General features: G+C 35.4%; 1 protein-coding gene and 2 pseudogenes across 1 annotated transcript; all 3 read right to left on the bottom strand.

The window, feature by feature from the left end:
• Nucleotides 1-2,392: 2,392 nt before the first annotated feature.
• LOC120209161 lies at nt 2,393-5,952 on the bottom strand (annotated as a pseudogene).
• A 1,407-nt stretch (nt 5,953-7,359) lies between these two features.
• On the bottom strand, nt 7,360-10,212 carry LOC120209150 (ras-related protein RABH1b-like). Its single transcript, XM_039208218.1, has 6 exons — nt 9,923-10,212; nt 9,659-9,729; nt 8,785-8,873; nt 8,523-8,634; nt 8,274-8,364; nt 7,360-7,805 (listed from the first exon to the last, which is right to left on the bottom strand). Exons 1-6 carry the CDS (start codon nt 10,037-10,039, stop codon nt 7,659-7,661), a joined length of 627 nt encoding a protein of 208 aa, XP_039064149.1. The 5' UTR covers nt 10,040-10,212; the 3' UTR covers nt 7,360-7,658.
• Nucleotides 10,213-10,851: 639 nt separating this feature from the next.
• On the bottom strand, nt 10,852-12,174 carry LOC120209162 (annotated as a pseudogene).
• Nucleotides 12,175-12,294: the final 120 nt, after the last annotated feature.

The following is a 12,294-nucleotide window of genomic DNA, read 5'->3' on the forward strand; positions in this document are numbered from 1 at the left end:
GGAGTCGTATTTTTAAGGATCCACAGAGAAATTAAATAAATTGATGTGAAAAATCATCTACCATCCATCGATGATACCAAGAGAAGAGCTATTCGAAAGATTTGTTTTACCTTTTTTGGGGAGTGAGTAATGACTAATGAGAGGGAAAGAAATTGCAGAGCGAAAGTAACGTCGACAACTAGAAATTACAAATTATTATGGAAATGAGGAGAAAATGGGAAATTTAATTATTTATGCCTTTGCTTAGAGAAAACTATTCGAATATAAATTTATTAGTCGAATTAAATTAGATGAAAATAGATCACATCAATCGTGCTTACGGGTATTATTTTATCATTCAAATTTTTAATAAAAAATAGTTACTTTTATTAAAAATAAAAAATATATAAAATTAAAAAATTATAAGTATAACGTAAATAAAATTATAATTAAGATATTTTATTATAACTATTGATACAAAAATTAATCACCTAGATCACACAAAGACCACATAAGGAAAATGTTAAAAAACCTAACCAAAAGCTTGAACAAAATAAATATACGAATATATCTGACTGCATCGGTAAATAAACCACAAAATGGATAAAACTACTGAGGTCACCAACAAATTGCAAATCAGAGTTAAGCGACGTGAAAAAATAATCAACAAACGCAAAACGTGTATCTAAATCAATTCGAGAGTCCAAAGCAGAGAAAATCATCGATAACAAATAAGTGTATCTTGATCAGTCGTGGGCATGTCAAATCTAACCTTGAGAAAAAAGATAAATAAAAACAACGGCAAAAAATCGTAAGATAAAAAACAGAGAAAAATATTCCACAAAAGCATAAATAAACTTATAAGGGCATAACATATGTCACAAAGACATAATTGTTCTTATTAAAAAAATTAAAAAATAAAAAAGATAATCGACGGACAACACCAACATCAAAATCAGTGCCGTCGTCGGTTAAACGAAATTAAAGAGGAAAAAGTTAGACTAATCAGTAAAATTGACACAAATTGTAAAGAATAAAAAAATAAAAAAAATAGGAGGAGGAGGAAGAAAGCGGCTAGGGTATTTTTATCATTCAAATTTTATTTGATTTTTTAGATAAGTGTAACAATTATTAATTCGAGTTGAATCATATATATTTGTTCAAATTCCTATTTAAATTTAAATAAAATTACTTACAATAATTATGATATCGATTAATTTCAATTTAAATGATTGTTACTAATTATATATTATACATATATATTTTTCATATTTTTTTGACAAGTATAAGTAAGAGTTGTAATGTTATTTAAAAAATCAAATATCATCAAAAAATTATAATAGATTTATAACATCGTTCTTTTAAAATAATATATTTTTGGAAAAATAAAAGTATTGTTGAAAGTATAACGGAAGCAATGATTGATATAAAAAATAATGAATTTGCAAATCGTAGTAATCAAATGACCAAATTGAATATAATATAAATTTAATGAGTTAAATCACAAAAAAATATTGTCAAAAATAGAAATTAAAGTTGCATAAGTACTTTACATTGTTTGGGCCGTATGTACCTCAGATTTGATGGAAACGATGGAGTTAACATGAAGGATTTATGATTCAATTCTAAATATATACAACATAATTCAATCAAGTTTGACAATCAATTTTAATGTTTGAATTAATTTAAGATAGGACAAATATATTTTTAATTAATAACTGATATTCGATCTATTGACCAATTGATCTATATTGAATTTTATAGAAACCCATTATAGGAACGACTCTTCCGACCCAATTTGTTCCCGATCTAAGAATGTATAGTTTTGACAAGTGCTTTTTAACAACTTGGACTTGTATAGTAAGTGAAGAAGATCAGCAAACAAAAACCAAAAGGGGTGTGGGGTTTGGGTCACACATTTTTGCCCTTTTCTCCCTACCCTCTTCTAATTGGGAATAGGGATGTCAAAAAATATACATGATCGAATTTAATCTGATTCAATTAAAATGAGTCGAATTGGTTGTAACAGTATTAGATCATGTTCGAGTTCATCGAAAACTTAACCTATCTTATAACAATATCTAGTTTTAATTTCATTTTATACCTAATTAAGGGAATGTATTGATGCTAAATTGGTTTTAAATCGAAACCCTAAGATCGGAGGTAAATACTTTAATCTCATTCGAAATATATCGATCGAACTAAAATTGAATTACAGTTATTGATATAAATTTTCGAACAAACTTTTTATAATTACATTGTTAAAACTAACCTGAAATGATAAAAGCCTTTGTGATTTTGTATCATACACATGAGTTGAATATCCCACAAACCAATAAGCTACATTTTTTACAAGAAATCTGCCTTGTTTTTCATCATCCTAAAGTTTTAAATCTATGGATTTTAGGCCATTTTACATAATGGAGAAGTCATCATTTAAGCCATCTATTTGCCCTTTCAATCTATGTTGTTGGATGATCAAGACCGAGGACTCGCACTCGAAACCCGACCCCGAAAGTACATCCCCGATTGGACCCAATTCCGGGCATTCCTGCCAATCGTTAAGTCCGAGTGTTAATATCGAATTCACTCGCCCACCTTGTCCCACGATGATGAGTGTATACTGCCCTTTCAACGACCTGAGGGTTATGTATGTTTCGGAAGAATTCGCTAGATGTTTCTCCGTGTAAGCCACTTTCCTACCCGCTACGTATTTCTCGTAGAACTCCGTGAAGCTCTCGTCGTCGAGCTTCGTCTCTGCTTCTTCCTCCGCTATGTCTATAAGACCGATCAATCTCCTCGGGATGTTTTCCAAGTTCGTGTCGAGGAGGAACCGTATGACCGTGAGCTCTACTCCCGGATGCCATGCGACTCGGCCCGCGAAGGATAATGCTTCTCGATCGTCTTTGCCTCCAATGAAAATGATTGCCGCCTTACATTGGGATGATTTTGTGAGTTTTTCTGCAAAACCGGATCCTTTTTTCCACCAAAATTCCAATAGAACATGGAGCATGTCCAAGCAACTGGCGAAAATAACCAAGAACCAATACTTAATTGAATTGCTATGTTGGGTATATTCATATAGGTATATGTTCAACTTTCATGTTTTTTTTAATGTTTTATCTTTGGGTTCAAACTTAAAATGATCTGAATTTGACACGATTCGAACTTGATTACCAAACCCAAATTAAAAATTTTGAAATGATCAAACACGAAAAACTTGATTGACAAGTTTTGAATAGCCCTAATCAGAACTAATCTAAACTAACTTGTACTTTAAGTTACCCCCGAGTCCAAAACAACTTAAACCTAAAATGATAAGAGAAATTAAACTTTCAATAATTCAATTCGACTTGACTCGTACTCGAATATATGTCCGACACGGACACGGATATGAAAAAAGCTAGGAAAGGAAGGTGTTTAATTAGTTACCTTACGACTAACATATCTAAAACCAGGACTGCCTGAATCATGGGAACCATCCTCACTCAATCTCTTATGAAACGGCAACAAAATGAGGGAAACCATCAAGTCCTCCGCCAGAGAAGACAGATCCTTGGCCATGCCGTTGAACGTCGAAAGCACATGCGACCGGCTAAGCGTGATCCCGGTGCCGTCTTTGTCGATGTAAGATTGAAAAGCTTGAGTGATGTGCTCCATCATGTCGATCACCGACTCGTCGGTCACGACCATGTTGTCGGTCCCTTGGTCTTGCTTTAGCGTCGCCGCCAGTTTCTCGGTGAGCTCGACCATGTCGGTGATTTAAACGCGGAGTCCGGGGCTAGGTTTGCCCCTGGAGATATCCATTAGGAAGGCAGGCTGTGAGGCCCATGAACGCAGAGCATGATTCTGAGTTCGGTTGTCGGGTCCAGACACTGAAGGGTCATCCTTTGAACCGGGACAAGCTGCCTTGCGCGTTCAATTATGTGATTCACAACGAAGGGGGTGTGCACAATAGACAGGAAGCTCACAAGCGCCATTGAAATGCAAGTTGTCATCTCGATATCACCATGCTGCAAAAATTTGATAGGTTTAACGATTATTTTTCTAACATTTAAAAATGTATGGACCAAAAAGATTATTTTAACATAATTTATTGACTTTTAATGTAAGTTATCAATGGCGGGTTCATCTCGAAATTCAAAATTTTTCGGTTAATTATTTATTTTATTGATGATGTCCACCTTAAAATTATATTTGTGTTCACCTCATTCAAAAATTTTATGTTGTTAACATATATGTTTACCCTAAAAATTATTTGTGAAATATGTCATTGTATTTTACCCTAAATTTTTAGGTTAAATAGTTAACCACACAATAATACTATATAAGAATTTAATATTTAATATATCAAGGTTACATAATTCTATGTATCATTAGTAAATCAGATGATGACATGTCATTAAAAATCTGATTTACTAATAGTACATAAAATTTATACACCGAAAATTCATTAAATATACATTTTTAATTAATTATATATTTTTTAATTTTTATTGGAGTGTAATTTTTTTAATGAAATGTTATTATCTACAAATTTAGACATGAATATTTATGAATTATATATAATATCACTTGTTTTAATAAGTCCTATGTATAGAGTTAATTCACCATTAGCCATTGGATTAGTAAGAAGCAATGCAACTAACCCTGAGGGATTGAACGGCGAAATATATGTTAAAATGACCCTTAACCATCAAAAGCAATCCCATGGCTGCTGATTCCGGCCACCGGAAACTCACCATGATCCCGCCGATGACAGTTCCGGTGACTTTCCCGACCGATAGTATGATTAAAAGCGCAAAAAACCTTTCCCATGTGGCCTGCTGGCCCCTTCAAACTCCGTGAAATCAATCTTAAGTCCCACCCAGAAGAAGAGAAGAGGGTAAAAAAGCAGGCTCAACATGTAGTTGAGATTCCTGATCGCCCATTTCGATATCCGCCCCTCCGTCGGCAAGGAAAGCCCCGCCAGGAACGAGCTCAGGTAAGGGTTGTAGCCGAACCAAGCGCCGCAGCTGCATATGATCGCCATGAAAGCCATGGATAACACCAGGTGCGGCCCCTTGAGCGCTTTCCCTTCGGGGTTCTCGTTGTTAACCCAGTCCAAGAAGGACGGCTAGATCTTCGCCGCCACCGACGTCTGTATCACGAGCGCCGACAGTATCTTGACGACGTGCTTGACCATTTCCCTCGCGGTCGAAATCCTCATCAAGGGGAAAAATATGAAGCTGACGCAGAGGAAGACCATGCCTATCATGTCGGAGTGAATGCCTGCGACGACGGCGAGCTTACCAATGTCGGATTTCCCGATCTTGAGATTCTTTATGAGTCGGGTCAATATGTGAGAGCGGGTGCCCGCGAGAGTGACCGAAAGGACGATGGTTATGACGACCATGTTGCTCTCCTTGGTACCATAATGTAGCCATGGGGTCAGAACGGAGGTTAACAGAAACGTGAATAACAAGCTAGCGTAAGCGACTACCGTATGGCGAGCCGGTGACTTGAAGATGACGTAAGGGTCCATTTCTAAGCCTAGAACGAAGGTGTATAGAATCATCCCAAAATCAACAACGTTGTCCATGTTTAGAGCAGATTGATCCCCAAATGAATCTCGTATGGCTTGCATCGAAGCAAGAAATATCCTTACCTGCATGTATATGAAGATAACGTGCGTCACAAGGATTAAATGCAATTATAACGCATACCCTCACCAAGATGTGGTTCCGTCACTGCATATCATACAAAGTGTGAAAACAATAAAGATGAGAGACATACAAGAATATCAGAAATGATTTGAGGTTGAGATAAAGGCTTTAAGAGTTGGTGAAGAATCTTGCTCAGAATAAAAGTGGCAACGATAGCTACTAACTTCCACGATCCGCTCATCATACTGTTGGCTACATATTTTAAGCATTGTCTTTGCCCGGTGCTGTTTGATGGCGGCGGCGCTATTGGCCGAGATTTCGAGGACATTGTATATTCGTATCTTGTTTGTCTATTTGTGTTGCTTGTTCTCTTTTTTATCTGTGATTTTAAATCTAAATAGACAGTTAACTAGAAATTAACTATCGAGGGTTTTCTGATTTGAATGACAATGTCGTCTCGTCGTGATTTTTTAAAATATTTTGTAAAAGTAAAAATATACGTAAATCAAGAATATTTGATTTGTTTCGGGATAAATTTTCATGAGTGGATGTAAATTGCTGCCTTGTATACAGGAGTAAATTGAGGAAATTCAAACATTTGAGTGATCTAGGACAACATTAATCCGATGGTATCCAAGACAGAAGACTAGGGTCTCGTCAACAGGTGTCCAAAATTTTGACACTCATGAAGACATGCACATGGAAAATGATATTTACACTTGGCTTGATATTACAAATTGATCCCTAAATTTAATAATTTTTTAACTTAATACTCAAGTTTTTATTGGAACAATTTTATATTTGAATTTTAAAAAAATTGATATCAGATATTAATGTGTCATTTTAAAAACTAATCAAGTTATTATATATGATACTGATATTTTAATCCGTAAAAATGTTACGTCAACAACTTGATTTCTTGTTAAAACGAGAAATCAATATATATATTTTTTTTGAGAATTTTTTGAAATTCGAATATTAAATTGAGGGCCTACAAACAGAAATTGAACTATATCAAGCCATTACCGTTAGAGTTTGTGCTAAGAAAACGATCTTGAATACTTTAAGTCAATAAAATAAAACCTTTGATGATTTAGTACTGAAGTAAAATTTAACATAGTTATTAATATTTATATATTCTATTTATTTGATTATATTTTTAAATAAATTAATGAATTTTAACTATTTGTATTTATAAAATCTCTCAATTTTATCCAACACCTGAAAACTTTAAAAAATATAGAATTATAAAAATATTAAAAAATTGACATTATAAATTAACCAATTCATGGATGACCCTCTTGGGACAAAAGTGAAAGCTTCACAGCTAATTGATTTCATGATATTGGGGTTAATACCAACACCGTTATTATTAACATCACCAAACTCCAAATCTTTCACAGTATCGAACTCTATTGCACATGTAAAAACGGAAGCACGAATTTATGTTAGAAAAGTGAAGTTAAAAAAATTATATTAAAATTAACAATCGCACGCCCAAATACACCTTCGATTCACCGCTGTATATGATTGTTTGTGTTCCCATTTTCGACTGCATTAAGCGAGCCTACGTATTGGCTGGTCAAGCTTGAAAGATGATCCGAAGGTGAAAGAACGAAAGCAAGGCCGAGTTATTAAACATGTATTGAATAAAATTTTCGCAAATAATATTCAGATAATGCAAAGTATCTATATATAACCAACAGCAGATCGAATAACAACCCAACAAGCAAAAGCCTACAAAACTTGATATATGAGTAGCAGCAAAGTTAGCATAATTGAATGAGATAACAAGAACCGTACACATATAGGACAGGTTTGGACAAGCCCTAACTACCATGATAAAATTGAAAATCTCCTCTCTCATTAATATTCCATCAAACCCAAATGCCCAATGGCTACAAAAAAGGGAGGGGAGAAGATTTTTTTTCCTTCCTTTTTTACAGGAACACTTTTGGAAGCACGAAATAAATGTCTAAAGCATACATACCTCGGATCAATGACATGTGTTTTGTGTATGGTACGTATGTATCATCAGCAGGCACATCCTCCAGCCGGTTGCTGCGACTGGGATGAATTTGGGTTTGAAGACTTAAGATTGACATCGACCATGTCTTCTTGTTTTGTTGAAGAAAGTGTTTCCATTCCAGGTAAAGCAGCCGCAATCTTCCTAAATAGAGCCTGTCATCGAACAGGAAGTGTGAGAGGACTTGCTAGCAACTATATTGCTTTAACTCTATTTTTCTTCAAGTACTCGCATCCGACAGCCATGTTCGAGCAATACAAAGAAACGGGTATGGAGATATGGCCCTCCAAATATACGGACAAACTTTGGAAATTGCCCAACTTTCACACCCATGTCCAAGTAACTTAAGCAATGCTTGCAATAATTGTCATGCAATTGAAGAACAAATGTTGCTTCCACTAAATATAGTGGAGTTGATAAAGAAGTGAGAAACAAAAAAGACTAAGCAAACTTTCAGTGAATAGAAGATTGGTCTCAAATCATAATATCATGGCAAAATGAAAAAGAAGCCAATGCCATATGACAATACATTAACCTAAGCCTAACCACAATAATTTCCAATCTGCATCGAGAATGCAGTCAAATTATAGGAATAATCATATGATAGGTTAAACATGGTCTACCTTGATATTGAAGCCAGCCTTGGCACTAGTTTCGATGAACATAACATTGAATTCAAGAGCCTTGGCTTCAGCTTCCTCAACCGAGACTTGCCTGTCAAAACAACCACAAAATGCACAATGATCAAACACAAATCAGGCAGTTAAATTCAGGACCTGGGGAAATTATTTATGCATAAATTAAAGTAATGAAAATTAATTGTCTACTTAATTTCACTAGAAAGTACAATCATAATAACAAATTAATATTACCTTTTGTCCACAAGATCGGTTTTGTTCCCAACAAGCACAATTATAACGTCACTAACGCGTTCAGTCCTCACCTCTTCAATCCACTTTGAAGTATTTTGGAAGGATTGCCTACCTACAACATCAAAATTAAAGTTAGCAACTTCAAGCACTTAATTGAGCAGATGAATATCAATCTGTGAGAGTGTATCCCACAAAATGGGCACATACATAAACATAACAACTGGAATCCAAATCAGGACAACAAAGTGAAATGACAACATACTTGCAACATCATAGACAATGACTGCCACGGAGGAATCCCTAATGTAACTAGGAATAAGACTCCTGAATCTTTCCTGTCCTGCCGTATCCCTGTAATAAAGATTTAAGTAGATACAGATTAAAGATATCAATCTTAACACACAGCTCAGAGAACCTATCTTGTATTCAATCCTTGGTAACAATGTTACTAAATACTTCATATTATGACATCAAAATCAAGCATTCCAACTAATAAATTAAACCAAAATGCAAAATCAGCATCTAAATACGAATGCACCCTTTGGCTTTGCTTGGTAAGGTGAAAAGAAAATATACAATACGAAAAATTGAAGGCGATGATGTATAGAAAGATAATATATATATATATATACATAATTGTTATTGCCATTAGTGTGCTTGGCAAGGAAAAAAAGGGAAAGAATTTTTTTCTGTTATTTGCTTAGAGTTGAAAAAAGAGGAAAGGAAATGATTGTTTTCATTCATTAGTATGGAAAACGACTATCTTTGCTATTTTTTTCCTCTTACTTTCCTTCTAACCATGCATACTCAATTTATTTTCTTTCAAAATTTTCTAGTCTCCGCTGTACGCATTCCTCTTTTCCACTCAACCAACCACGAGACAAACAAAAATCCAGGAATACAGCAATATAGTTTCATGCTGAATATGATACAGCAATACAGCAAAACGCATTCACTGGTAAAGCGTCCCCCCCCAACACATATATATTAAATAGAACAAGAGTTTGGAGAGAAATGCAAACATACTCCGAAAGAGAAGAATCTAAATTGTGTGCAACTAGTAAGCACAGTTTAGATATAAACCCATAAAAATCCATAATACAGTAGATAAATTTAGCATAAAATTGATGTCTTACCAGAGCTGCAATCGAACTGTACGATCTTCGAGGTACATTGTTTTTGACAGAAAGTCAATACCAATGGTAGCCTGGTTAACAAATTCGAGAAACAGATAACCTTAGAATCTAAAAGAACAAAGAAACTCAAGCAAAACTATAAGAAATATGAACCTAATCAATACCAAAAAAAATCAAAGGAACGATCAGATCCAAACTAATAAGAAAGCTCGGAATAAAAACCCAAAGAAACACAAAGAGAATCGTAAAAATTGAGAGAAATACCTGGTAAGTGTTATCGAATTTATCGTACATGAAGCGAGTGATGATACTGGTCTTGCCGACGGACTGATCCCCCAAGAAAACAAGCTTGTATTTGGCCAGAGCTGAAACTGGAGCCATGGTGATTCGGATCTAGGTTAAACAGACACTACGGATCGTATCGAGAAGGGATCCGAACTCAATATCTCACCGGAAACAATTACAAAGGTATCGCCGGAGAGAACGAGATCGGTGATCGAGATCCCTAGCGTCTTTTATTATTATTAATTTTTATAATATTTTTTGGTGGTTTTTTATTGTTCGCAGTCGGTATTTATATTCGGGGAGTGGGAAAGGCCAAAATGATGTTGAATAGATTTCATTAAAAAAAAAAAAAGAGCCGGGCCGACTCAAATTGGACCTTTTCACGGTGAGTTTATACTTTCTCAAAATAGAACACACACGTACTTATAAAGTTAATTACACAGACTGTCCTTGACCTATAGTCTTTATTTTAAATTGATCATCAAAATTTAAAACTCGTTCTAAATTAGTTCCTAAACTTTAAAGCACTTTATATCATCCTTCAAACTATAGATATCATTTCATTTTAATTTTTTTTGTTAACGTGTTGTTAACTCTACTGGTTAAAAAAATTAATATGTTTTTAAAGGTACTAAGAATTCTATATGTGAATTTTCAAAACCTTATAAAACAAATTTTTTTTTACAATAACACGAGTTTAGTTTCTAGGATCATTGGAAAACCAACAGTATTAATGACACGTTAATAATTTGATCAAAATAGAATGATGCTTATAGTTTATGGAGTGGTATAAAATATATTAAAATTTAAGGATCAATTTAGAATGGGTCAAAGTTTGGAAGTTGATAGAATATTTAAAAGTTTAAAGAGTAATTTAAAATAAAAAGTCATAGTTTAGGGACCTCTTGTGCAATTAACTCAATAAATGTTTATATACAATATTTCTTACATCTATGTGGCGGATGTGATAAATTTTGATTCTATCCCCTTTTTATTTGTTTTTCATATAGATTAACAGATATATTTAACATTAGACTAGTCTGCCATCATTTTCTGAGGAAGTTAAGCCACTTTGGCCTTCTGCAACATCATCAATCTCCTTCTACTTGCAGCTTCTCCATGTTCACCGAGTTTCGCAAGGTGCGCCATTCGCCTTTTCCATGATTCGGAACCGCCCGATTGATACGAATTATGTTCCGACTCAGTATCAGATACCTCAGGGCTCTCGATCTCCTCATTGGTCGCTTCGTTCGAAACCCGGATTATCTGCTTCAATCTCTCCACCACCTGGCTCATCTTCGGCCTGCCCTTGGGGCTTTTTGATAAACAATCGTCTGCTAACTTGGCAATGTCTCTAGCGGCACTGATCGAAAACCGGTTTTCGAGTCGCGGATCCATTATTGACTTGAACTTCTTACCATCTGCAGGGAAGAGCTTCACCCAATCCAACAGTATCTGCTCTGGTTTTGCACGGCCTCGTTCCAACGACCGCCTGCCCGTAAGAATCTCGTACAGTACCACGCCAAAGCTCCATACATCGCTCTTATCCGTAAGGTGTCCGGTCTCGATGTAAAGGAGCAGCATAGCCAAAAGTCCCTACAGCCTGGCAAGAAATAGAAACAAGTACAGCTTGTTACTTTCATCAGTACTGCAAGGATTCATCATCTTACTGAATAGCCCCAAAGGGAATGAACATTTATACTAACGGCTGTCGAAACATGCGTGTCTCCAGCCATGGCCCCTCCCTCGCGAGCCCGAAATCCGACAGCTTCGGATTAAACTTCTCATCCAGTACACATTGGAGGCTTTGAAATCTCTATATATCACCTAGCATCATCATGAAACAAAGATCGAGAACAACAATCAGAGACCAGTGACCAGCAAAACAAAGAGCACGGTTTTATATGTTCCAAGCATTGCGGTTTTAGTACATGTAAGGAAACGAAATGCATAGTTAGTGTTTTAGATAGGAACCTGAACTTCTAAACCCTCATGCAGATAAGATAATCCTTCGGCTGCTCCGAGTATAATATGCAATCTTGTTACCCAAGAAGAGGCGGGAACGCCCGACCGAAAAGATGATCTTCTAAGCTCTTGTTTTGCAAGAACTCGTATACCAGAACGCTGAATCGCTCTTTCTCCATTGACAGCACAGTATCCTATGAGTTTGACGAGATTCGGGTGCTCGACGATTCCGAAAATTGAACTTCCGTCACCCATTGTTTATGTCCCTATATGGATTAACAGCACCATGAAACATCAGTCCACAGCAAATGATTCTCTCAATAAAAGAAGGGACATAAAGAAGTCTTGGAATGAACAATTGTTTTTTGTTCTTCTCTTTTCGACAT

The sequence above is a fragment of the Hibiscus syriacus genome, unplaced genomic scaffold (genome assembly GCF_006381635.1).
Source record: "Hibiscus syriacus cultivar Baekdansim isolate YM2019G1 unplaced genomic scaffold, ASM638163v2 tig00018107_pilon, whole genome shotgun sequence".
NCBI classification, from domain to species: Eukaryota; Viridiplantae; Streptophyta; class Magnoliopsida; order Malvales; family Malvaceae; genus Hibiscus; species Hibiscus syriacus.

Coding starts and splice junctions, on each gene's coding strand:
- LOC120209150 (XM_039208218.1), bottom strand. CDS start 10,039: ATGGCTCCAGTTTCAGCTCTGGCCAAATACAAGCTTGTTTTCTTGGGG. Junction 8,874..9,658: donor ACAGTTCGATTGCAGCTCTG/GTAAGACATCAA, acceptor TCTTTATTACAG/GGATACGGCAGGACAGGAAA. Junction 8,635..8,784: donor CATTGTCTATGATGTTGCAA/GTATGTTGTCAT, acceptor TTGATGTTGTAG/GTAGGCAATCCTTCCAAAAT.